Source organism: Galeopterus variegatus, unplaced genomic scaffold (genome assembly GCF_000696425.1).
Source record: "Galeopterus variegatus unplaced genomic scaffold, G_variegatus-3.0.2 Scaffold1764, whole genome shotgun sequence".
Classification (NCBI taxonomy): domain Eukaryota; kingdom Metazoa; phylum Chordata; class Mammalia; order Dermoptera; family Cynocephalidae; genus Galeopterus; species Galeopterus variegatus.
The window spans coordinates 305222-331574 of NW_007727875.1; the positions used below are offsets into that span (position 1 = coordinate 305222).

The window sequence follows — 26353 nt, forward strand, 5'->3', positions numbered from 1 at the left end:
CAGAACATATCTAACTCTTGACTTCATTTCTTAATATAGACTAAAGTGATACTTGATCTGTCCTTTCCCCGTCCTCTTTGTGTGTTTGATGTTTACTGTCATACAGAAGTATTACACTTCTGTATTAAAGCCACAAGAAAAGCAGGTGACCCATGGTCTTCTTTCCCAGATAACATCTAGTAGTTCTCAATGCATTTTTTCATATTAGAGAAGCTATTAGAGTCATCTCTTCTCAAATAAATGTGATATTTCTTTCGCCAGACTTTGTTTGAAATACAATTAAAGAAAATACTGCATTCATGTAAGCAAATCTTTAACGTGATAATTCTAGACTATGATGAGAAATAAGCAATACCAACTGAATCATAACTGGTTTGCAAGCTCTTGTTGAAAATAAATGCATTGCTAACCATGTAGGTATTAATGGGCCTCTATCTGAAAACTTGCTTGTGGAGGCCAGGAGAAAGAGTCACCCCAAATATTTGTTGGTTTTCCTATTTACCAAAGACTATGTATTTGTCTATACAGTATTTACAATTCTGCATTTTAAGTATTCCTGTCAGGTGGAATAAAAAGTATTGTGGTGAAAACTATACCACACCAGAACTCTTTTGAGTAAACAATATCTAGACAAAGAGGACAGGCTAAAGCCAGGAAGAACTGGCTTCCAATTACAGCCCTGCTGCTGACTAACCATGAAGCCATGGGAATGTCTCTGAAGTCCTGCCTTCTCATCTATGTGCCTAACACCTACTATTGAGTAATTGCGGGTCTCTCATGTAAAGCAACTTTAGCTTACTAGGCATTCAGTAAATGGTAGATGGGACTGCTATTGTTCCCGTGAAAGTTGCTACACGCTGCCTTTCAATTGAATGACTCTCAGACCGAGCCCACTGGATGTTTCTGAGTTTAAAGAGTTAACAGAAAGCTCGTAACAACTGGAAATCTTTTTGTGTTTGTTTTATTTTATTATTTATTTCTTACTGTACAAGCTTCCTTACCATACCCTCTTTTTTCTCAAAATGAATCATCTCTTAAATTAGTTTACTTAAGTACAGCAGTTCCACTCAAAGTCAACTGTCTTTATTTCTCCCAAACACACACACACACACACACACACACACGCACACACGCACACACACATGCAGAGCTTAAAACTGGTAAGAACTATTTATTACATTGTCCAGGTTGTCTAATATAGGTAATGAGCAGCTGTGCAAGCAGAGCAGAGAAATCATAGACTTTAATGGATATTAAATAAAATACATGACTGAAAGGCTAGGAGTAATGTAAGATTAACCTAACTAATGGGCTAAGAACTATTTATTACATTGTCCAGGTTGTCTAATATAGGTAATGAGCAGCTGTGCAAGCAAAGCAGAGAAATCATAGACTTTAATGGATATTAAATAAAATACATGACTGAAAGGCTAGGAGTAATGTAAGATTAACCTAACTAATGGGCAAAAGAATGCTGCGGTGATAACTATTCAGGATATATAATACAAAGTGAGGAGCAATGTGAAAAAAAGATCTACAGGAAGAGAATACTTTCCTGGCTCTCACTTTTTGAGTTTTAGACATTTGTAGCAAAAATAATCACAAAGCTGTAGAATCCTGAGAGTTCTAGACTTTTCATCAATGTTCAGGCAATATAAAAGTTGAATCAGGCAAGAAGAATGAGATTCCCTCCCATTTTGTTTAGACTGCTTATAAAAAAGACCTTATAATCTCCTTCAGCACCCATCTCAGCCCACATCTTTCCATGGTTCTCGGGAAGCTTAACCTCTCACATTAACTCTTACGCTTTCTGCTTTATTTTCACTGTGGACAGGAGAAAAAGTGGTCATCTTTGTTTATAACACTTCATAGATCTGAACAGTAACATTCAATATTGTCTATTATTAAGCCTCCCCGCAGGCTACGGTTTTGTAACCTACCAATTAACCTATGGGAGGTAGTCTAGATTATGGTAGTCTGTCATTCCCTTATTCACACTTGACTCCAAAAAGTTCTCAATTTTTAACATGGATAATCTAGAAAATAAATACTATTTTTGCATTCACAGGCAGCATTAGAATGAGCAGGCACTTGAATTAGTTATATTATCCAACTTGTTACTTAATTTCCCTAATGTCCGTTTAGTACTTGAGCTGTTCTGATTGAAAAATGATTTAAGAAGCAAAAACAATGTTATAAAAGTTTAAATAAAGGTCACTGTTGCTGTGAAATAGGATGTCAGTTTCACAATTCCTGCGCACTTTCCCACCAAGCTAAGTGGAGTTGACCTACACAATTCTAGAGACATTTGTGAAATGAGCTAATCCGAAAGGCACCATAACCCGTCAAAAGCAACTCTCTTCCTCTTCCACGGCACGATGAAGACCAGGAATGAATTTCAACAGTTGCTTCCGGACGCTTCCCCTTTTGCTCTTTCGGGGCAGGGTCCCAAACATGCTTGAGAAGTTGCTCTCCCACAAGGGGGACATGGACCCACTGCTGGTGGTACTGATGCTGCGGTTTCTGCTCGAAGAAGACCTCCTCAGAAAGTCTTCCCCATCCTTGGGGACAAAGCACTCGTCGTCTGTGCTTGTTTGCCGGCTGAAGGTGCCCTTGCTCCAGTCCTCGGACACCGACGTCTGGTAGCCATCCTCACTGTCCATTGTCATGGAGCTCAGCCAGCTCTTACAGCTGCTCTCACTGGACAGTCGATTCCGGTCCATAAGGGCTGGGGCTGGCCCAGGCAGGGTTCCAAACAAGGACAAATCATCCGTGTCCATGTTTTCCAAGCTTGGGGAGTTAGCTGCATCACCTAGAACGCAGAGAACAAAGTCTGCTGTGGAATGGATCTGAAAGTCACTCTCTAGAAACAAGTACACCCAAATTTCTCTTGGAAGAACACAAGAAAGAGTAACGGTGAAAATATTTTTCACTGAACTTTGACTTGCATGAGTAAGTGACGGTTTATGAAGCCATTTGATAAACCTTATAGTAAGGTTTCCCAAACTGTTGTTCATGGACCAGGTTCCAAAGAAATGGCTCCATGGTCACATAAATTATAATATTAGAATGAATTTAAACAAGATGCTTCATATGAGAACAGTTCATTCCAACTGGCAGTGTGCCAGTGTGACTTGTGAATCTCCAAAATGATCATTTCTTAAACTTAACTGACCCTGGAGTCAGTTTTATTAAAATTCTCACAGAAATGGACTTCCAAAGAATATACTTGGGAAAATGCTGTTTTATGGATTTTCTCCATTTAGTTCCTCTGATTCTTACTGTATATTTTCTTTTAATAATTGGAAAATTTTTGTAAAATCATTTGCAATGTATGGGAAACTGTTATTCAAAAATATAGCATTTAAAGTTATTTATACCAAAAGGTTTTATGAAATCAAATATATCTTCCAGTATCAATATGCCTCAAGTATCATCTTGGAATACTTAAATGCTCTGAAATGGTACTGTATCCAGAAACCATCCCTGTCGTCAGATGAGTAATAATTTATTTGAAGAAACTAAATTTTACATTTGGCTGAATTTATTCATCAGCCCTCCTAACCTATTTTTGGGCCCTCCAGACTCAAATGTTAGTCACACACCAACATCCTGTCCCACTAGCTGAGTTGGTTGGTATGCTGCTAAAAGAAAAGACAATACTTGTAACACCAGCCTGAGAAAAACATAATTCGAAGGTGATTCTGCTTCAGGAAAAGTAATAGAACACTGTACACTCAGAAATGGTTCTATTAACTTTACTGCTTCTGTCCTTTGACCTTGGTTGACAATATAAAAAGAAACTTTTATTTTTACATTTGATTTGCAAGGTTAAGCATGGTCAGCCTGCAGTGGCTAGTCATTATGCTTTTCTCTTTGCTAATACATCCTACTTCATTTCATCTTGCAATGAACTAATGAATTTCTTCCGACTGGAGAGCAATTGCCTTATAGAATGTCATGCCCCGAATGTTTACTGTAGGTCTAGAAAAAGCAGACTAGAGAACTCCCTCAATCTCTCAAAAAATGTGTATGCAACGACCTTATGGGGATTCTGACCCAAGGATCTTGTCCATACAAGGCCATTACCATAGTACCCCACAACTGCCTATATTCACTAGGCCATTCAGGATGCTCCAGAAGTGGAGGCAAAGGCTTCTCAAACACCCTCATGAAAACAGAAAGCTAGGAGGTGGCAGAATTAACAAGAATGAAAACAAGTTCTTGAATCTCTGTCTCTCTACCAAATCTCAGACCCCCAAAATAAATACCTATATGAATTTTTAAAAAACTTTTAACTTAAAAACATTAAAAGAGAGAGAGAGAGAGAGAGAGAAGTAACTTGTATGTAAGTTTCAAACACTTCTATTAAAAAAAAAAAAAAAAAAACAGAACTTTAACCCAAACCTCTAAGATGTAAATTAGTGCCTAATTAAGGATTAAATCGTATTCTTTTCTGTAAACAAATGGATTATCACTTTTGGGGGGAAGGGATTATCATTTTTAATAGATTTTCTAGGTTATAAATAGAGACTTAGCTCAGTGTTATCTAAACAAAACATAACCTTTATTTCACACCCACATAACTAGTGTTTTCAATGAATTATTTGTACAGAAAGGTTCATTCCTTGGGTTACATCAGTCACACAACAAACAGCAAATCAACAAATTTCAAACTCAACCTTCTCTTCAGATTGCATATAATGGCAAGAGTTATGTATTTACTGTTATGATAATCTTATACATTTCTGTCTTGGTCTTGGGAACCATGAACAAAGATTTCTCTGCATAAATGTAACTTACACAATTTGCACAAATGATGGGAGCTACCCAGGAAGCTCACAACTATTCCAGCTTCAATAGTAGTTCTGAGAACTACACAGCCCCTGAGCCATGATTGCAGGAATTTAATTCATTTGCTGAAATAATAGGAAAATCAAGCAATCTTTCCTACTGCTCTTCAAAAATCCCCAGGTGCCTACTATGAGCATGTGTATTGCTATGTGTACGGAGAAGAGGGTATGTGTTGACTTATTCTTCCTCCAAATACATAGATCAGTCCAAAGTTCATGCCAAAGAAACACAGACTAGTATCATTGATGGGTGTTAGACATATTTTTCTTGTAGTGATGCTAATCTTAAAACAACTTAGAGGCAGAAATGCTGCAAGGGTGAAATGTTAGTGTGGTTTCAGAACAGGAAATCGCATTTACCATGAAGCAGGCGCTGTTCCTGTAACTGCAGAGATCTGTACTCCACCCATTTTTCCTTCAAAGTTTGCTGTGAGAAAGAAGAAAAAAGTGATAATTATTAGGAAACCGTAGCAAAAATAGCAATTTATTTCTAGGTATTGAGATTTGTCATTAAAAATGTTTTCTTTCTTTCTAGCACTACCAACCCCTTCCGTTCATTTAAAAGATTTTTGCTGTATAAAAGGAGAATATAGGAAATGCTACTTTCTTAAGAAATAGCCCAGTAGCACCAAACAGTTTTGTTTTAAAAACCAAGAAAAACAATAAAATGTGTATATTTTTATTTTTGAAAATATAGAACCAGATTGTTTGGGTTTGTAAGAACTTAGTAGCTGTTTAGACAGGATCTACACTCTAGGATTCCCCAGCTGCAGGATGAAGACAATAATGGAACCTAAACCCTGGGATTGTCATACAGATTAAATGAGTTAATAGATATAAAATGCTTCCAGCATCGACTAGAACTTAGTAAACACTCAACACATATCATCAACCTATAAACCAGCGCCCCTTTTCTGCTGGACATCTATTTATTTTTCACGACAAAAAGGAGAACAAACCTGATCTGAAATGCTCCCTTGGAGGGCTAAACTTAGAGCACTGTTGAGCACCCTGATTTTTTAACTGCTTCCTTCCCTGGCTGCCCCAGCACACAACAGCAGTGGCCCACCATGGGAAAGAAGTGGCTGCTGCAATTGTCAGGACAGCAGGCAAGGCCTGGCCTAGCCCACGGAGGGGCTGCGGGAATGGAAACAGAAAGCAAACCAGGCAGAGGCACCTGGCAAGACAGTCACTGGCTCATCCTCTTCCCTGTTCCTTGTCCTCTACTCCACGCCTTTGCCATGTCTGGCTCCTATAGCAAGCCCAGCAGGTGCACACAGCTCAGATTTGCCTGTGGACACTTATCCTAAGGAAGGGAAAGAAAGCCTAGTTGGAAACAAGCAGTCCTTTGTATGAAGTAATCTAGAAGGAGCTGACGAAGGCTAAGAAAGAAGAGAAAAAACTACATTTGGTAGAAAAAAGGCCTAAGAAAAAGAAAGCAATAAAATTACATGAACTTCATTAAATGCTTAAGGGGAACATGCCTCGCTCCTCCGTCTTCAGGGACTGAACAATAACTAGCTGGGATTTTCTAATCCCCGATAACAGTAACATTTAACAGCAATCCTTATGGTTGCCAATATAATATGCAAGCAATAAATTAAAGCAATGAAATGCTTGGCTCAGTTAATTTCTTGTTTTTTCTGTACTATAATATAGTGTATAATGGCTATAAGACTGCTGGGCTGCCTGACTCACACCTCTTATTACCTGTGCAAACCTGTGGTTGCGTGAAGGTCAGAATTAGGGATCCAGAGAATATAAGACTAGCAAGGTTCTGGCATATATAAAAACTCCTTTCTTTTTTAAAGAGATTTTATTTCCTACAAGAGAATAGAGTCCAGTAGAAAAGCATAAGGATAGGTTGACAGTCAAAACTAAATATAGAAAGAAGAGGAAATTATATTTCTGCACTGACTATGCAAAAATACAAAGTCGCAGCTTGCCAAATAGTTAATTTTTGTGAAAATAAAGGTCTTAAAATATCTAATTTGTTCATTTGACCCAGTCATTATAAGTATGTCATCACCAAAACCAAGAAAATACCAGTGTAAAGAGCAGAGGTGTCAAAGTGACTAAGAGTTTTCAGTCTGTAACCAAGCTTCCCTATTTTCCTCAGGGTCTGTTTCTGCCTGTGTTATTGACATCACAATTGTATCTCTGAACAAATCTAAACTCTCACGGTTAGATGAGAATTAAAGGATATGTGAGCTCTAAACATACTGGGCCATACCACCTCATTGGGCCTACTCCATGTCTGAGATGGCTCAGTAAATATTGGTTGAATGAATACATGAAAGAATGGATTCCGGAGACAACCCTAAACTATCACATCTTAGATTGGCTCCAAATATATTCCCAGTGTACAGGAAACATACAGCTAAACATTTCCATGACACATTAGTACTTTCATTGTGCTTTCACAGATATGTTATTTAATTTTCATATCTTCACTAAAAATTCAGATTAGAAGATAAAGTTTCAATGTAACAAAATATTTCTCAAGGGCTATAAACCCAGTGGATAGCAGAACTAGATCAGAAACTAGCTCTCCCAGCTAGCCCATTGGATGTGCTGTTTTCACGTTAAACATTTGAATCATAGGTCAGGAGAAAGGGAATCCCTGAAAACATGCCTCAGAAAAGATCACTGTTTCTAAAGAGTTTTTGTCCCCACAAGAGTCTTGAGGAACAGAATACTCACTTACATATGATGCACAAAGTAAATGTCATTGTTTGGAGGGGAAGCCAGCCTGACCTTGGTTACAGGTCAGAACCAAACATTCCTAGCTTAAGAGATGTACTGGAAATCTCACAGTTTCAAGATTAGAAATGGGACAGAAATGCAAGATGGTAAGCAGGAACCCAAAGATTTGCTGGATCTGGAGAAGCAGAAAGAGGTAGCTAGAAATTTGGATCCTATGACAATATGTGGCTTAAATTCACCTCTCTGAGGCAAAGGACGGGGCCAAGGTTCCTGCTTGAGAAAAGAACCTTGACTGAAGCTCTGCCACTGGGAAAAGGAGGCTGAGAAAAGCTGCTGCTGATGGCTATGGCTCATGTAGATCTTGTATCCAGGAGTATGTAAGTATAGCCTCATGACCTGAGCTAAGCAGTGCATTGACTCTCCAGGCAAAGCATCTAAGCTGCCAGACATTGCTCTGGATTTGGAAACTTGAAGTGCTGAGTGGAAGCAACTATCCAACCATCACATGAGCAGAAGGGAGAGGCTACCACCCAAAGGACGTAGGCAACCTAAACTCCAAAACACCCACAGATGCTTAATGGTAAGAAAGATAGTAAAACTGATAATCACTACATGGATTCTGTCCAAGCAAAATAAAAATAGAAAAGTATCCAAAGAAGACTTGAAAATAAGAATAATTATAATTCTCTAAGCAATAAATGAGATCAAAGTTCATAAGAGCAAGAAATTTGAAACAAAGAAATAAAAGAACAGATAGATATGAAAAAGAACTACCTGACAATAAAAAACAATTAGTTTTAAAAACTCAATAGAAAGAACACATTCTATACAAAACACAGATAACAAGAATATTACTGAAGATATTACTAAAGAATTCAAAAAGGCCATAACACAAAATAGTAATGTGATATAAAATATGAAATAGTAATTAGGAAGCATGGAAGATAAATCAAGAGACTCTAAAATATATCTAATAGGAATTCCAGAAGATAATACAGGGAGTGGTGAAGGTGTACTCAAAGAGACTGAGCTGATAGCTTTCCAAAACTGAAAAAAGGGGCCGGCCCGTGGCTCACTCGGGAGAGTGCGGTGCTGACAACACCGAGGCCACAGGTTTGGATCCCATAAGGGGCCGGCCCGTGGCTCACTCGGGAGAGTGTGGTGCTGACAACACCAAGGCCACGGGTTTGGATCCCATAATAGGGATGGCCGGTTTGCTCACTGGGTGAGCGTGGTGCTGACAACACCAAGTCAAGGGTTAAGATCCCCTTACCAGTCCCCTTTAAAAAAAAAAAAAGAAAGTCACAAGTCTTTAGATCAAAAGAGCACTACAAGGTCTAAGCAGTATAAATTTAGAAATTAATCCAGACCTAATTACACTGTGATGAAACTGTAGATCGATAAAGACAAAAAGAGCATCTTTAAAACAACCAGAAAAAAAAAAATAAAAGATTGCAACAAATCCAAATACTGGTTTTTCAAAAGATTAAAAAATAGAAAATACTCTAGAGAGAATAATCAAGAAAATAGAGGGAAAGCATAAAAGAAGTACAAATAAAAATGTAGACATAGCAGTTATGACAGAAATTTAAAAATGAGACCAAAATTTTTATTATCAACTTCATGCAATAAATTTGAAAATTTGAAGGAAAGTAAGCCCAAAGGTAAGGAGTAGAATGCAAAAAACAACAGCAAGCACATCATTTCTACATGCTGGTGTATTTGTTCACTACCAACTATATAGAACAAAAACCTATATTTTGTAATTATCAAAAATGGATAAAATTCTCTAAAGTAAGCAAGAATAGGGAATACGGGCTCCTAACTGAACATTTAAAGTATGTTAAGGTGCTCATGATGTTTCAGAAGAGGATGGAGATATGTAAAAAAAAATCGTACATTGCTAGAAAAAATAATAAAGTATGTACATTAAAACTTCAGGAGAGAACACTCAAAAAATAGAAATTGCTTAGAAGCATGAAATAATGTTTTGTGCAAATGAATACTTTATCCCATGAAATATAAACCTATTTTTTCACTCTTGTTTTAAATAAGATCACTATGTTATTTTCTATATTTCTTTCTTTTTTGCTCCGAAAGGCTGAAAAATTAGTTTAACTTTTTAAAGAAGTTGTTCACTAAGACTTCTCTGTTTTGCAAAAGAAATTAATTATGACAGTTTAAAAAATCTAAATATGATATGAAGCACTGTTTACTCCTTATAAAAAGTAATGACAAAATGTTAGAAGTGGTCCCTTTAAAGTGAAGAATAAAACTATCACTATTTTCAATATACTGACGATCCTAGTCAATGCTATAAGAGAAGAAAAATAAATTAGTTAAATAATTTGGATAAATAAGCAAAACCTTTATTATCTGCAGATGATATGATGTCTATGTAGAAAATCTAAGGAAATCCTCGAAATTATTAAAATAAAGCGAGTTCAGCAAGACCAGAGGACTTAAAAATTCATGCAAAAATCAAAAGCAAAAAATAGTAGAAAAATTAAAAGATTAGATTTATCATTAGCTAGAAAAATTATAAAGTACATAATAATAAGTATAATAGGAGATATGTAAAAATGTATAAACTTTAGAAAATATTTTTGAATTAAACAAAAGACCTGAATAAAAAGATTGAGATCCTGAATTCAAAGTGAAATAAATGAAAGCCATAAAGATTTCAATTAATCTCATTTATTTTATAAATGCAATTCAATTTTTATCAAAATCTCAGCAGAGTTTTTTTTCAAGTATCTTTACAAAGTGAGTAAAAAAATCACAGGGATAAACAAAGTGGCAAGAGTATTAAAATCAATGTTGGTGAAGAAGAAAACAGGTCTTGATGAACTGGATGTGGGGGAAGGGAAGGATGCAAGATAAAATAGTATATAAAGGAAGGATACAAAATAAAACCCACCTTCTTAGGCTCAATAGTTAATAAGTGCATACTTCCTGAATAAAACTAATAAATGGCAGCTTTTTCTAAACAAAGCCCAAATAAGCAATTTGTCTACAGTAAGCCATGTGATCTCTGCTCAGATTGGCTACCTCATTGCCATGCAGCAGGGAGCAATAGGATAGAGAGGTTACCTGGGGCCAAGGGAGGGGGTCAGCCAAGCTATGACTCAGATGTACATGAGTGAGGGTCCGGACTGCATGGCTTGGGAAACCTTAACCAGCCCAGAAAACTGAGATTTTTTTAAGACCTTCAAAGAACCATCCCAGGGAATTTTCACTGAACATCCTGCACTATGTACAGTCTCATGGAAACTTTGATTTTTTTTTTTCTCTTTCAAAATTAATAGTGTGTTTGCCAATGAAAGCAGATTCAAGGAGAACCACAGGATTAGAGGGCGATGGTCTTTGTTTTAAGAATAAAGCAGAATGGAAGGACACAAAGTAGAACACTGAAAAAGCCCTCCAGCACATTCATGCAACACTTGGGAAAGTGATAAAAAAGACTAGCACCTCTTTTTTTGTTTTTTTTTCCCCAAATAAAATGTAAATCGAGGGAGATCACAGGTGCATTACTGAAAAGTTCTTTAAGACCCCTTCATTAATGATGTGCCTTCCTGTTGCCTCTCTGAGACTCGTAGACACACATAAGGAGGAAGGAAGAAAGTGATTTATGCTGGGTTTCCGGAATTTGATATTCCTGCAAAGGTAATTGTGTGGCTCTTGATAATTCAGCAGTTTAGATTCATCATGACATTTCATCTTCAAGGACTATCTCAATTCCTCAAATAGAGCTTTATTCTACCAATCACACATTCAAAGATGAAAAATGTGGCTCACTGAATTAAATTAAATTACCTTTAAAACCTGCAGCTTTGCTTCAAGCTCTGTTCTTTTGAGAATAGTTGTTCCATTAAGAGTCTCTATCCTGTTTTAAGAAAAAAAAAAGGTGGAGGTAAATAGCATGAGTGATTCATTTAAATAAGTACCATCCTTATGGAGTACTACATTTTGAGCACAGACTATACTAAAAACGCAACATAAACATTACAATTCTCACAGCACTTTAAGTATCTGGACCTACGCCAAGTCTCTGACAACATTCAGAGAAAGAAAATGGGAAAAATATTTCCCTTGAGAGGGTGGCTGAAAGAAAAGATCCTGGTTAATTTGTAACTGTAGCTCATTTTATAGAAGCCACTTTATGATGGTTGCTCTCTAACAGAATCTATTCTTGTGGGGACCAGCAGAATCACCTCATTTATTCGGTGAGTATTTACTGGGCATCTACTATGTGCCAGGCTCTAGACACTGTGCTAAGTACAAGGGGTACAACAAAAACAATACGCACTAGGGACTTTCACAAGAGTAGAACCAACATGCTATTTCTTGAAACAGAGAGAAATCCTTTCCTTCCTAGAATTCTGGGAGTCTTTACCTCTGCAAATTGCCTTATAATTTTGGAGCTAGAATAAGCAGAAGCAGAACTACTATAAGATAATTACCATCATATGGTTCTTTCATTTCAAAACCTTTAGTTTATAAACTTTAATCCTAGAATTATCAGCTTAGTGTTATTTTCTTCCTACATCAAATGCTTCTCTAAAAATAAGACTTGTTCTATCCTGAGTAATTTGATTTGTTTTGTGCACTCAGCCTTTATTTTGACTACTAAACCATCCATCTGAATATAATATATTTTATTTGTGAATCACACACCTAAGCATTTTTAAAGTGCTGGTTCAAATTCCTTCTGATTACTAAACTATAAATATTCATAAAGATGCAAGAAATTTGTTAAGGCATAATAAAACCATTAAATGTAAAGACAAACTTTCTTCTATTTCTAATAGCATCACACCGAAGATAGTGAGATGATAGCAAGCCAAATGCTGTCTGCTTTCTCATTAAGGCAGTCTTGACGCTGTGGGCAATAGTGGGGATCCCTAAGAATGTGTTTCATGGGAACTTTTAACGTTGATCTGACCTGCCCAAGCAATAGACATGTTAAACCAAAAATATAGGCACGGATTGGCCACTTTCTTCACTATTTGTAGACTGTCTCCCATTTTCCTGATCTCTGGATTTCCAGCAATTATCTTCATCTACTACCCTTTATTCACCTGTGGTCTGCCCACTTCATCCATATGGAAAATATTTCTCTGACTCTAACTGCAGCATTTTCTCTATGGTTCCCACCTTCTGGATCCAGGATTTTCTGAAGCAAGATTGTCTCTGTCCTTTACCCTGAACTCACAGGACCCACAGAGCTAGACTCAGTCCTCTACCTCCACCGGTCATCTTTTAAAACTACTCAGGCACACACACCCAAAACATCCTTTGAAGTTTTAGACTAAAATCACTGAAGGCCCTCCAACAGGTTTTCTATTGGCATCTCACAATGAGCAGCTGTAGCTGAAGAGAACAGATCCTGGTATCCAGAGCCGGTGGCCAACCCCAACCCTATTGCTTACATATTGGGTGACCTTAACTAAGTTGTCTTTAAACGTCAGGTGCTTCATCTATAAATAGGGATAAAACTAACCCCAGAAGGTGCCTGTGAAGAATGAATGGGATAATATAGGACCCACCTCAATCAGAATAAAATGTAAATTCCTTGTCATGGCTGATGAGACTGATGGTCTGCCCCTGGCCAACTTTCTGTCTTCATTTCTTATACTCTTTCTAATCTACCCAGTACATATTACACTGGCTTTCTCTCTGTCCCTTGGATGTGTCAATCCCATTTTGAGAACTCATAGACCTCTTCCTTTACCTGAAATGTCCTTGCCGGGAGTTCATATAACCATTCCCACACTTTATTTACATCTAAGCTCAAATTTCACCTCCTCGGAAAGGACTACTTTAAACATCTAAACTAAACTAGCAGCCCTCTTTCTCAAAGCTCTATCCCACTGCCTTATTTTACTTTCCTCTTAGCAGTTATCAGCAACTGAAATATAAAAGTTACTTATTTTTCAGGCTTTTCTTAGCCATCTCCTTCCACAATTATTAAAGCACTAAGAGAGTTCACCTTTGTCTTTCATGGGACTATCACAGAGCTGGAAACACAGTATTTATTCAAGAAATGCAATTTTATTAAATGAGCAAATTCCATCTTTTAACTACTTATTAAGGTCTTATGAGGTATTAGGAATGTTCTGGTGGAAAAGTCAGTCAAATCTGTCATTGAGGATATCGATGTCCCATTAATAAGCTTAGAATATCAGTCGGTGTGCCTGTGTGTGTTTTGAAGTGGGTAGGGCTGAGCAGACTTTGTCCTTCCTTCCAAATGGAAGTCTGGAAGAGAAAAATAACTAGCTTGTAGCATAAACGAAAAAACTCAGCCCTTCTGGCCTTTTATTTGTTCTAGCCACAAGATAATATCAACCATGGAAATTGGACCAGTTCCTCTCAGTCCGAAGAGAATATGTACCAGTTTAACTGAATTCGACATTTAAAAATATAATAATAATAAATACATTTTTAAATGCTTACCCCACCTCCCTCCCCCCATCCCCAGACATTTGGGCTATCCATATCCTCTGATTTCAGATGTTGACGATATGTTCAAGTCTGAGGAAACCTTGAGAAACAAAAGGAACTGATAAAAACATTTGTACCCAATCCCAAAGCTTTGGGGCACTCCCTCCCTTCTTGTGATCCCTGAACAAAAAGTCTATTCACTCACTCAACAGGCATTATGAGAGACCTTAACATTTTGGAAGCCCCACGGGAACTAGACGGATAGTTACGTTAGCAGGTTTCCTGACGATCTGATCAGGTCAACCACTTGTTTGTGAGTAAAACCTTCTGTGCTCACGCCATTGATATTTGCAAGGACATCACCTGGGAGATGCCAAGAAAAATGAGCGTTATATTGGTTCAATAATCCCTCCTGACACGCAAATGAAACAAAACAAGCAAGCTCCAAACCTTAGAAACATAAAGGAGCTCAGAATATTCAAAGCAATAATCACATCCTGATCTTCAGTATCAAAAAGGTTTCTTTTCTTTCTATTTAAATGACTCCTAACATGAGCAAAGTTATAAATTACCAGCTTGCAGGCCGGCACAGTGAGCCGGGCTGTCTTCTTCTACCTTGCAGATCAAAGTGCACATTTCTGAGGAGCAGGTGTTCTGGTTCTGGAGCCTGTAAGTCTATGAAAATTAAGGTGATACACAGTTACTATTCAAAAAAACTCAAAATCTATGTGTCAAAAGATAAAATTGTGCCAATTGCCATTAATCTGTATAATAGATAAGTGCAAAGGACAATTTGAAAATGCTTTTCTGACTATAAACTGAATCAAAGGTACCGATTTTGCAATTCTATCGATCTGCAGCCAACTCCATTTATAAAAAAAATCATCTGGCATGAGATATAAAGTGGGAGAGAGTGGCTCAAGATTTTATATTTTCAAGCCGAAGAGACCATCTGATGCTATTATCATTACATATTTATTAAGAAAAATTGAGTTTCTCATTTCCCAATGGGACAAAATAATGGTGGCCAAGAGCAAAGAGAAAAACCCCTATGTGATTCTGCTAAGTTAAAACCCTCATTACAGGAGGTAAGAAACAGTCCACATCCAGCAGGGGAGACACACCAACAATGATTATTTTAAATCAGAGTTCTAATAATGACAATCTGCCCTGCATTTATTCAAAAGTACTATAATTGGCTCAGTTACCTTCATTTCTGAGCACTCTCTGGAATGCCTGCCATGAGTTCTCACCAGTTCATTAATCACCCTGCTAAATTAGAAAAAGTTACGTTTCACCTCTTGCCTCAGCTTGGCACAAGTACTCTGGTGGTGGTGGTGGTTTGTTTGTTTGGTTTTTTGGGGTTTTTTTTCCAATTTGAACCACAAAGCTGAATAAATGTTTGCTAGATATAGTGTCCCAGTGACCTGTAACAGAATGCCTGCCATGAGTTCTCACCAGTTCATTAATCACCCTGCTAAATTAGAAAAAGTTACGCTTCACCTCTTGCCTCAGCTTGGCACAAGTACTCTGGTGGTGGTGGTGGTTTGTTTGTTTGGTTTTTTGGGGGTTTTTTTCCAATTTGAACCACAAAGCTGAATAAATGTTTGCTAGATATAGTGTCCCAGTGACCTGTAACATACATATTTTTCTCTCACACATTTAAGTGATGAGACCTAGTTCCACTAAGAATCAAAATTAATGTTCTGAGTTGTCTTTTAAACATCTGATTCCTAAAATTAAACCACATTACAGTACTGCTCTCTGTGGAAAAATTAATGTCTGATGTTCATTCCTTCTCATTTGATAATCCCTGAGGCACCACACGTCAGTCACGTGCAAGTAACTTTTAGAAACCAGCTTTCCTGCCAGGAGTCTTCTACGGCCCAGACTCTTCCAGAGATGGAGGCTGGTCTAGTTCGTGGAGTATAGGAACAAAAGACATAACTGACACTTCTTCGGGAAACCACCATTGTAACAATTCTCATTAGCAGTGAGAATCTACCCTCCATCTCCAGCGACCAAAGTGAGGACCATACAGGGGAAATGTGTTGATTTATGCAGCTGGAACCTGCATGCATGTTCACAATGGGTGTAAAATTTGGGGATCAGAGAAAGTGAGGAAAAGGCAGAAACTCCGAAGTTACAGTAAAACATAATTAGTCAGATACTTCTCTTTCTGTTACTCAGTCTCCTAGCTACTGTTACAGAAGCCAGTGACAGAATGATCACCTGCATTTCTTAGAGACACAAAGATCACATTATCCTTTCTCATACCCAGTGACCTTCAATCTAATAAGGCATGTTACTAAGTACTTTACATATGTTATTTCATTTAAAACTCCCAAAGACCCCATAAGGCATGAATTGAGAGAACATGCACTCAGCTGTGCATGAATTTAAAGTCTGTGTTCCTATCAAGTTGCATGGTTCTCATAAACAGCATAAAACTAGCACCCACAGAAAACCAGTGGGGAGGGTGGGTCTGGTCTCTTCCAAAGTGTCCCTTGTCTGGTAGGCAGGACCTAAATGTACATTCACAGTGTGCACAACATGGGCACATGAGGTTCTATCTGGTTTTCAAAAAGTTCCCAGAAGTATTTCCCCTATTTGTTGACTGCTGCAAATCTTATGAATACTAAAGAATGGATGATGTCATGGAGCTGGTAATGGGAAGCACACACAGAGTGAATTTGCAGGGCGTGGGTTCCTGCATCACTGAGATAACACAAACATGCTGCAACTCAGAAGTGAAGGAGTTATTAGCTCATGTTGATCCACTGAGGTTTAATGGTGCTCTGTGGCCTTTTGTCTACTGATGATAACTTTGACTCTTGCTCCATGTAGAATAAGTGCTCATGGTATGGGAGAGAAACAAAAGGAAGCACTGACATGTATTATAGCAGAGTAAAAAAAATAAAAAGAAGTGAGTAGTTATTTATCCTGTTTTCAGTAGCAAATGCTGCACATCCTTCAGGACAATTCTCATTTAAAAAGAAGTAGTCACAAAAAGCATTTCTATGACAGAATAGGGAGGATTTCATGTGAACAAGGAAAAGGAGAGAGTGCTATACTTCTAAAATCTTCTGGATTTTAGCAGTTATTGTGGTGAATTATAGATTTCACCAAATTTAAAGTAGAAGAGTTCACAAAGCAAAAGGTACCTTTTCTTCTGCAGCCTTCTCTCTGTTCATTGCAGCTAGAGTTCCATTTTGTTTCTTTCTCATAAAACATGTTTTACTTAGCAGCTTCCTGTTTCTAATCTTAAAATACACACTGACTTTCCAATTGTGGAGCTGATATCACACCAAAGTTTTCTGAAAGCAGCACCAAAGCTAAGATCTAAAATCTGATGTATACTATAAAAATAGGATTATGTAAAACACAGCTGAAAGAAATGCAAAAGAGCTATGGAAAAAACCAATAATACTTAAGCTACTGTTGTTGCCCTTAATTGAACTAGACTTTATTTGACCTAATTCACTACTCCTACAAATACGATCATGAAAAAGCAAACAGCAAATAAAAAGTAAAGTTCTTAGGCAATTATATTGAAACCTGTAAAAACTGTTAATTTCCTACAACATGAAGCAATCTGCAAGTAGAGCCAAATGTTCTAAGTGTTTCAAATAATAATTTTAAAGTGTTGTCATTAGAAAAAAAGTACAAACTTCTTATTATATCCAACATGAAATCTTTAGTAGCAAATGTAGCAGCAGCTATACATGAATATATGCATTCCATATACACAGATACACAGTCTTCCAACTATTTCTTGAATACCAAAGTAAATATTTAAAATCTGATATGCAGTATAAGAATATGATTATGCAAAACACATAAAAATGCAAATATATAAAATGCACATCTGTAAAATGTGTTTCACTCTCCTATCTAAGACTTGGCTGATAGCAAGCATTTCTGATCAGTCTCAGACATAAGGGAAGACTGAAGCAACTAAGCACAAGCTGCTGAGCATATCTCAGGGGTTTTATTTTATCAGCTTCAATGTTTTCTTTCTTTAACAGTACTCAACACACTAAAAAAAATTACCAAAAACAACCACACACTGAGTAAAAGTCACAGTCTGCATCATTTTCTAATCTTAACTTCATTTTTGCTTTGAAGATATCATAACACTACCAAAGCCACTTTCTTCCTTGGAAGTCTGAAAAATTTGAAAACTGCCCACCTGAATTTCAAATCCAAATGTTCCATTATCCTGCTTTTCCACAGTAACAAGCTTTCTGTAATAAAAATTTAAAAAAAAAAAAAAACTGCATGAAGATCAAAGTATCACATTTGGCACATAGTTATCATCAAAAATACCATCACAATTAAAAAGAGCTGACATTTATGTAAACTGTAGTATTATGATGTGTGTGTGTGTGTGTGTGTGTGTGTGTGTGTGTGTGTGTGTGTGTGTGTGTGTCTGAAAGAGAGAGAAAGAGTATGTGTGATCAACAGTCTGGAGAGCTGTGCTCCTAAATATCTTGGAGAGTGACCAAAAAATAAATGAATCTCTTTACCTTTGAGACCAGGAAAAGTCACTTAAAGAACTTGATCTGGTCAAAGCAAGCTGAAAAATACAAAAAGCATACGGTTATCTCAAGGTCCTTATGATACATTTGTAAACTGTTCTAAATCACAAAGGACTTGGTTCTTTATCACTTCTCCTGAGAAATTGTTTCTTAAATGGAGTAATTTACATTCTGGAGTGATAGCAATCTTTTAATCTTTTAAAAGATTAAAAGAGACTTGTACAGTAACACACTGTGGCAAAAGAGTTAATGTAATGTGGCAAAGCTATAAAGCTGCAAAAGAGAACTTCATTTCTGATCTGTGTTTAAAGCAGCCTCTGAAACATTAACTGCAACAATTTATAATCTCACTGAAATCGAAAAATAACATCCATAGAATAACATATAAAATCCAAATACCTGATAGTTTTTGGAGATATTAATGAAATGACTGTGTTTATTATAATAGTTCGATATGTTACTGTTTTTAGCAGGATAAAACAATCTCTAAAGAACCAACTCATATACAGGAACACAATTCAGGTGAAACCAGTGATTCAAAACTTCAATTCTGTTTATGATTTATTTTTGCAATTGTTTTAGAAGAGAGCAGTGAGATTTCCAGCCAAGAAAGAAAATGAATCTTAGAACATCATAGTATCACCTTCACTCCTCTGCACATTTTGGAAAACGTCATACAAATATAAGCTTTCAGGACACATTTTATCATTCTAAATAGTGGAAAAGTCAACAAAAGGTGGCACCTTATTTTGAGGGGATTGCAGCAAGTTCTTGTATGTTTGTTTGGGAAAAATTTAGTAAATGTTAATTAGTGCTTTCTCAAGTGTTGGTCCAAGGGCTTAAAACATAAGTTTATGCTACTAGCTAACCTGGTGTTTAACTGTCAACCTAATATGATTATTATACACAAGTAAATACATAAAATGCCAGGAGATCAAGGCACAATCAGTCCAGACAAATAAATAAAATACTGTATGTAGAGGATGAAAACCTGAGAAAAATATACAGAAGAAATGTATATGTATATGACAAGTTACACAAATGAAATACCCATGAAAGCATTCTTTAGAAAAGACACCTACATACTGTAGGGAATTTGAATTACTAGGTACCAAATGCCAGCAATCTCACAAATTTTCTGGAATGGCCCCATGAGAAGAATTCAGCCATTGGTCAGTAAAGTTAATGTAATGGAGAGGTGATCTCTTCCCACTATTTCATGTAAATTAGTTACATTTTCCTCTTTTGTCGGTTCTGGACCTTAACTCATTTATATCATCCCAAAGACTGAAATAGGAAGGCTCAGACCCAAAAACATTCACTATAATTGCTAAAAGTATCTATTTTTAATTTATAAGGACTAGCTGTGGAATGCCTACAACAATTCGCATTGTTTGTTACACCCTGATTTTGTACCTGATATCTACCATTAATAAAGATGAGGACCATACAGCTGTGCAGTAGGCTGCATTCTTGTGGAAGAGAGCAATAAACTTGATATTCCCAAGCATTCTCAGTCTCTCCCTTATATTGTCTTACATTTTCTTAATCTATTTTCATTGTCTTTATTGGCTTGTCATCAACCCTTAGTTCAGACTGTAAAGTGCTTAAGTAGGCCATATTTAATTATGTCATCTATAATCATAACTAGGGCTTTTATTTTAAAATATTACTCTTGCAATCAATATTCACCATATTATTCATATATTCATATATATTGGAACTATATATGTATACATATATGTATATATTTATGCAAAGTGCATACTAGACCAAATACGTGTCTTCTGTACAAAATCTTCCATGTGCTTAGGGCTTCTTGGAGAATGTATTTGTTTTACTCTCTACACCAGTGCCTAGTATGGGCCTGGAATAGAGTAGAAACTTAGGGGCTGGCCCGGTGGCGCACTGCTACAGTGTGCCGCTTGGGAGCGTGGTGGCGCTCCCGCCGAGGGTTCGGATCCCACATACAGACCGGTTCCCGCTCACTGGCTGAGTGAGGTGAGGGCGCAACACCGAGGGTTGCGATCCCGTTGCCGGTCCAGGTCCGGTACGGGCGCGACACTGAGGGTTGTGATCTGTTGCCGGACACGAAAAAAGACAAAAAAAAGGAAAAAAAAAAAAAGAGTGGAAACTTAAAAATAGAAAAATAGCCACATACAAATAAACTATTGGACAAGAAGGCAAGCAACTGAGTGCTCATAGGAGATCCAAGTTAAAATACTCAGGTTCAGGAGGGATATATTAAGATATTTTCAATTTTGTCCTTTATTAAATTAAATATTCATAAGAAAAACTCAAGGATAATCACTAAAAATAAAAATTTTAAAATCCCAAATATGTAGCAAGATTTAAAAATGAAAAAAAAATCCAGACAAATACAAAAAATAATCTCAATCCCAAAACAGCAAGCAGCATAGACAAAGGACTAACAGAAAACAAAGTAACATAGATATGCCTAAATATGTAACTATTAAATGAATGAATGTTGGCAAGAATTAATTAATTGTTAAAATTTTGCACCTTGAAAAATTTAAATGCCCTTTTACTAGGACAATAATCGTAGCATTGATAGTAGCATTAAGATTTCACACATCCTACATTTTAAATCAAAAATTATTCTGGATAGATTCAAATCTGAAATCTTTTAGGTCCACAAAACAGATCTAAGACCTCTATAGAGAAGGAAATCTCCCATCTCTTTCTTTCTAACCTTTTTATCTAGCTAAAATGAGTTAAAGATGAAAATATTTGCCTATCACAACATGAGATGCACAAAAGATGTTCAATTCCTGTGGACTAACTGATTTGGCAAAAAAATCATAGTAAGTCAAATTATAAATTAGTTTCCATTCTGTCTTAGCAAAGAGCCTGTCTTAGGCACCTAACAATTAAATAAAAAACTATTTAAATAAATTAAGCACCATCGGATTCTCTGACACGTGCCACATCTTGACACACAGCCTACTTATTTTTGATCTGGGCTTTCAGACTCAGGCAATGTGGAAAGGAATATTCTCAGGGTTCAACCTAGCTCACACACCAGCAATATGCCTAAGTGAAAGAAAGTATGTCTAAGGTCTTATCAACGGTCTCATACTTTGTAAAAAGTTTTCCCTGCACTCTTATGGCAAGCCACCCTATTCGAGGATCTGATCTGTGGAGTCTATGTTCTATAAACTGCCCTCCCAGCCATAGCTCTTCCTCAAGGTTGTAGTGCTGGCACCAAAAATCATGAATGAGAAACTGGTGTGCAATTCACAGCATATGCTGGCAACAGCTGTCTTTTATTACACATTATCTAATATGAGAAATCTAGGTTTAGCAATTTGGCAGGCTTGCAAACTACACATTCAATTATGACCGCTGACTAGACAAAGCTGCTTAACTCCTTGCTAGCCACAAATATAATGATGCCCAGAGCTGGGCTTATGATCGCTCTTCTGTATTCAGTCAGATGACTTAAAAGATCAGGCATAAATATTTAAAAAGTATTTCATCTGCTATGCAGTGATTCTACACATCCCTGTTTAGTGGGAAACCAAGATCAAATACTTCAGCTGTCAGTTTGCCCAAGATAGAGATAATCTCTAGCTCAGCCAGATAGCTAGCTAGCCACACAGAAGCTCAAAGGTCAACACTGTAGCCACTTCTGCTGCTAAGTTACAGACTGTACTTCCTGGTCCCCATTCTGTGTACTCATTTCCTGAAAGTGTGGGGATGGGAGAAGGGCAGAATACTGATTCACAGGTGAGGATTTTTGTTTTTGTTGTTTCAGAAGTCCCAAAATCATGTGCTCTGCTCCCTTGCCAGTCTCCTGCCTCACTCCCTAATTCTTCCCTTTTCTCCCCTCCCCTTTTCTCCCCTCCCCTCCCCACCCCCACTTTAAGTCAGGAGCATTAGGATAGCAAGGCTCTGTAGACTATACAGAGATACAATAAAACAATGCAGCTAAACTCAATTTCTTAATTTTTAAGTTGCCTTAAAGAAGCTAAACAGAATGTTGCAGTTTCCCAGGAAGTTCTGGTTATAGGCTCAAGGATGTCTTTTTTGAGAAAAATTGTTGGATATTGATTCTAAGCATGCTACAATACATAATACTTTTCAAATTCTTTCATAGTAAAATTAACAGTTTTCTACCTAAAAGTATCATTAGAGGATCAGTCTCTTGGTGCAGTTAGGAACACTTGGCAGTCATGGTAACCAATGGGTGTGCTTCCTCAAATACTGGGAAAGCTCTTGAAGGGCACCACCCATTCCAGAAATATACACATTACTAACATTAGCACAAATTCTTTATCTAAACTTGCAAGTGAAATCATGTTCCAGAAGTTGCCTATTTAGTAATAGTTTAATAACTAAAAGAAAATTAAGCAAAGACAGTTTGTGATACCACTAATGACAGTCAAGCTTGTCTATTTTTCAGGTCCCCAGTTCTCACTACAGCATTCAGTGAAAACTGCTTTCCAAAAGCAACCTACGACCATTGGGAGAGTGGGCAGTAAGGCACAATTGCTACCCTTTGCCATTACCACATTTATGAAGACTGTCTTTATTTCCTCCTGTCTCCTTCGTACAATTTTTTCCATTACAGGGATTTTTTTTTTCTAAAACTATATTCAGAAGTAGAAGCCTGGGATGTCTGACACCTCTGACCCAATAATAATATGCACATACAGAAATCTATTTTTATTGGGCTTTTTTTGCAGGGGGTGCTGGCCAGTACAGAAATTTGAACCCTTTGATCTTGGTTTTATAACACCATGCTCTAACCAACTGAGACAACTGGCCAGCCATATTTTTAAACAATTCTGAATGTAAAGACCCAATTGATTCTGAAAATTAATCTGAAACTCAGGCTAACCAGATACCGCTTTGCAGAAACTAAAGCCAACAATAACAAGAAGTATGAATTGTTGACGTCAGCCTGAAACTGTTGAAAATAACAGTAGGCAGAGAACACCTGCTCCATGTGGTTGCCTCAAAGGGATCTTTTTGCCTGCAATTCAGTTAGTGCCAAATGGATAATTATTCTCTAAAAACCAGTTAAAGGAAATGAACATCCATTTGGAAAGTTCTGAAATGTTGGGATAAGCTTGCGTCAAGTCTCACTGATGATAATTCTGTAGAATCAGAAGTATCATGTTGAAGAGGTTTTGTTTTACTTTTGTTTTCTAAAGCTATTCTCACAAAAGTAAGGAAAAGCTATTTGAATATGGGGAATCTACCATGTGAAAGAATATGAGGGAAGGGAGATAGAAGAGAAGACCTATAAAAGATGAGAACATATGCATAAATTAATCGGTATGGGGATGTGGGTGTATGTGTATGTGTATATGTGTATTATGTGCACACATGCACACATGTGCATTATCATCCTCTGGTAACCAGTGTCTCCTACTGATTGCCTTTTTTCAGTTCATGTATCTTCACTCAGGCTTCAAACTAGATCTGACTCCTCCATCTTCAGTGCTTTTCAAAGTCAAGTCTTTTAGTCCCCTCTCCATTCCCTCACTTCCTCTTTCTCCGACTGCTGCATAAGCTGCTTCCTCACTGCTAGTCTCTACTCACTTATCAACCCACCGTGCTTCTAAAATAAGGTTCCTAAAATCCTCTACTGCTCAAATACATTCAGTGGCTCCCTGTACTGGTCAGATTACTGCTTTCTTGGGGGAAGTTGTTCAAGTGTTCTGTAAAGCAGCCCAGCTCTGAGGTCTCCCCCGCTCTCACCTTCTCTAAACTCACCGGCTCCTCTTGACATACTTAATAATGTGCCTTTGCACAAACATGCCCTCGAGGCATGTGGATCTGTGCCTCAGCACTGACTATTCTCTTGCTCTGGAATACCCTTCAATATCTGGAATATCTATCCTTCAAGGTTGTATTCAAAAGTGTGTTACTTGGATGAGAGCATATATGTCATCTCACTTTGTATAAAGCCTATTTGTTCTGTCTATTGAATTGTAAATTCTATATGGGCAGGAAACTTGTCCTGCTAATCTTTGTACCTCCTACACTTAGCATGATGTCTTATGTAAACCTTGTAGGTACTCAAAAACTATCTATAGCATTAAAATTACTGGACAGAAGAGTAGATAAAATAAATGAGGCTGCAGGTAGGGAGGAAATAAGGAATGGAAAGTTCCCACCCTGATTCAAAAATTACCAACTATGTTTATCAGTAAGTATTCTATCAAAAGAATGAAATCACAGCCTACTCAAGTGAAGTATATTAAGTCTGATGGTTTCATGGCAAATATAGAGAAAGAAAAACTGACTGCTCTATATCCCGAAAACTGAATAATGAATATATCACATGTTGCTTTATTTTCAGACAGGTTGTAATTTGATAAAATATTCATCATGATATTGAATTTTACATCATAAAAGCACTTTGGGTTGAGAAAGAACAATAATCCAAATCATGGTAAATTATGCCCTTATCTTCATTGTGAAAAATACCAAGCAATCAGGTATGTACATCACTGAAAAAAGATTATGACTCTCCCACTATGCTATAACTTTCTAATCCCAAAATTAAAAGGCTTAAGAGAAGCACATGATATCCATGAAGTATTTAAGGGCAAAAATCCACACTCTAAAGCAATTCTAAATATTTTCCGTGCAAGTGCTGTATCCAAACTCAAATATATATGTGGGCATTATAGCAAGTTATATAAGCAAAACCTGAGGAGAGGTTATGGTTAAAAAATTTTGTAAACATCTTAGAAATTGAAGAACAAAGAAAAAAGTCAAAATAAGTTCAGTTGGACATTTTTGCAAACAAGTTTTCATCCCTATAGAAATGCTTTGCAATAGAAATTTTGAAATAGCATCATGTAGCCTTAATGAGCACGTACTACACATCAGTGACTGTGTTAGGCACTGCACATTTCCTTACCTAAGCAGTATAAATTCCAATAAGGGTGCTTCCATTATTATCTTTATTTTAGAAAAAAAAAAAGAAAACTGAAGCTTAGAGACACAGGCAACTTGCTCAACACCCCAGAGTTAATAAGCAGCTGAGCTGATGTTCAATCTGGCATTCGCCCATCCAAAAAAAGTCTTACTTCCCAATAGCATATACCAGTGCCCCAGAGCTGAAGATAATCAATTTAGTAAACAAAATTTGTCCTCAAAAAAATAAATTCTCATTTGATTATGAACTGAAGTGACTACCAAAAACTGGGAGCAGGATGGGAGAGAAAGAATCAATAGAGACATAAAGGGGAGAAAAATCAATAATTCTCATACTGGTTGTATCCATACAAACCATCTTCGAGTTTGCTATGCTTAAAGATTTTCATTTTACCTGAGCACCTCTTCAAATGAGAAAATCAATCATCTTTTAAGTTATGGCTTGAAAAAAAGCATTTGATTGTGTTCTCAAATCTTTGGACTGGTCCACTAGCTCTCCAGCATCTCACCTCCTTCCTCACTCATGCTCTCAGTCACTACTAATTCCAAAGCCTCTGGAATAACATTTTTAGTATGAAGTCAGACAAATATAGCACTTTGCCCTTAAGAGAACATGAATACTCTAAAGTTTCAAAATAGCCATCATACCTGCTTTCGTCCCCGGGGCAAAGTAGCCACGGTGTCTGCCAGCATTTGAATCCTCCTGTTATCGTCCATTGTAAGGCTGCCTGTGAGTGTGGGGTAAGAGCTATACACTGGACCAGCGCAGTAGTCCAACAAATTGCCATTGCTTCTCTGTTGCATGAGCCTTTGTAAAGACATCGTGAATAAAGATTACTCCAGCTAGCACATGGTTGAGTGGCTTTGCAGAATGGGGGAAGCTAAAAGTAC

General features: G+C 37.1%; 1 protein-coding gene across 1 annotated transcript; it reads right to left on the reverse strand.

The window, feature by feature from the left end:
- Positions 1-1451: 1451 nt before the first annotated feature.
- Positions 1452-26353, reverse strand: CYTIP (cytohesin 1 interacting protein). Its single transcript, XM_008578820.1, has 8 exons — positions 26111-26353; positions 18533-18582; positions 18196-18250; positions 14576-14678; positions 14273-14366; positions 11376-11445; positions 5214-5280; positions 1452-2812 (listed from the first exon to the last, which is right to left on the reverse strand). The coding sequence occupies exons 1-8, from the start codon at positions 26282-26284 to the stop codon at positions 2346-2348; spliced, it is 1080 nt and encodes a 359-aa protein (XP_008577042.1). The 5' UTR covers positions 26285-26353; the 3' UTR covers positions 1452-2345.

Bases quoted from the DNA above. Each gene is read 5' to 3' on its own strand.
- CYTIP (XM_008578820.1), bottom strand. From the start codon at position 26,284: ATGTCTTTACAAAGGCTCATGCAACAGAGAAGCAATGGCAATTTGTTG. The intron at 14,367-14,575 runs GTAATTTATAAC...GGCATCTCCCAG, and splicing joins CTGTGCCGGCCTGCAAGCTG to GTGATGTCCTTGCAAATATC. The intron at 11,446-14,272 runs GTAACTATCCGT...TTCTTAAAACAG, and splicing joins TCGTCAGGAAACCTGCTAAC to GATAGAGACTCTTAATGGAA.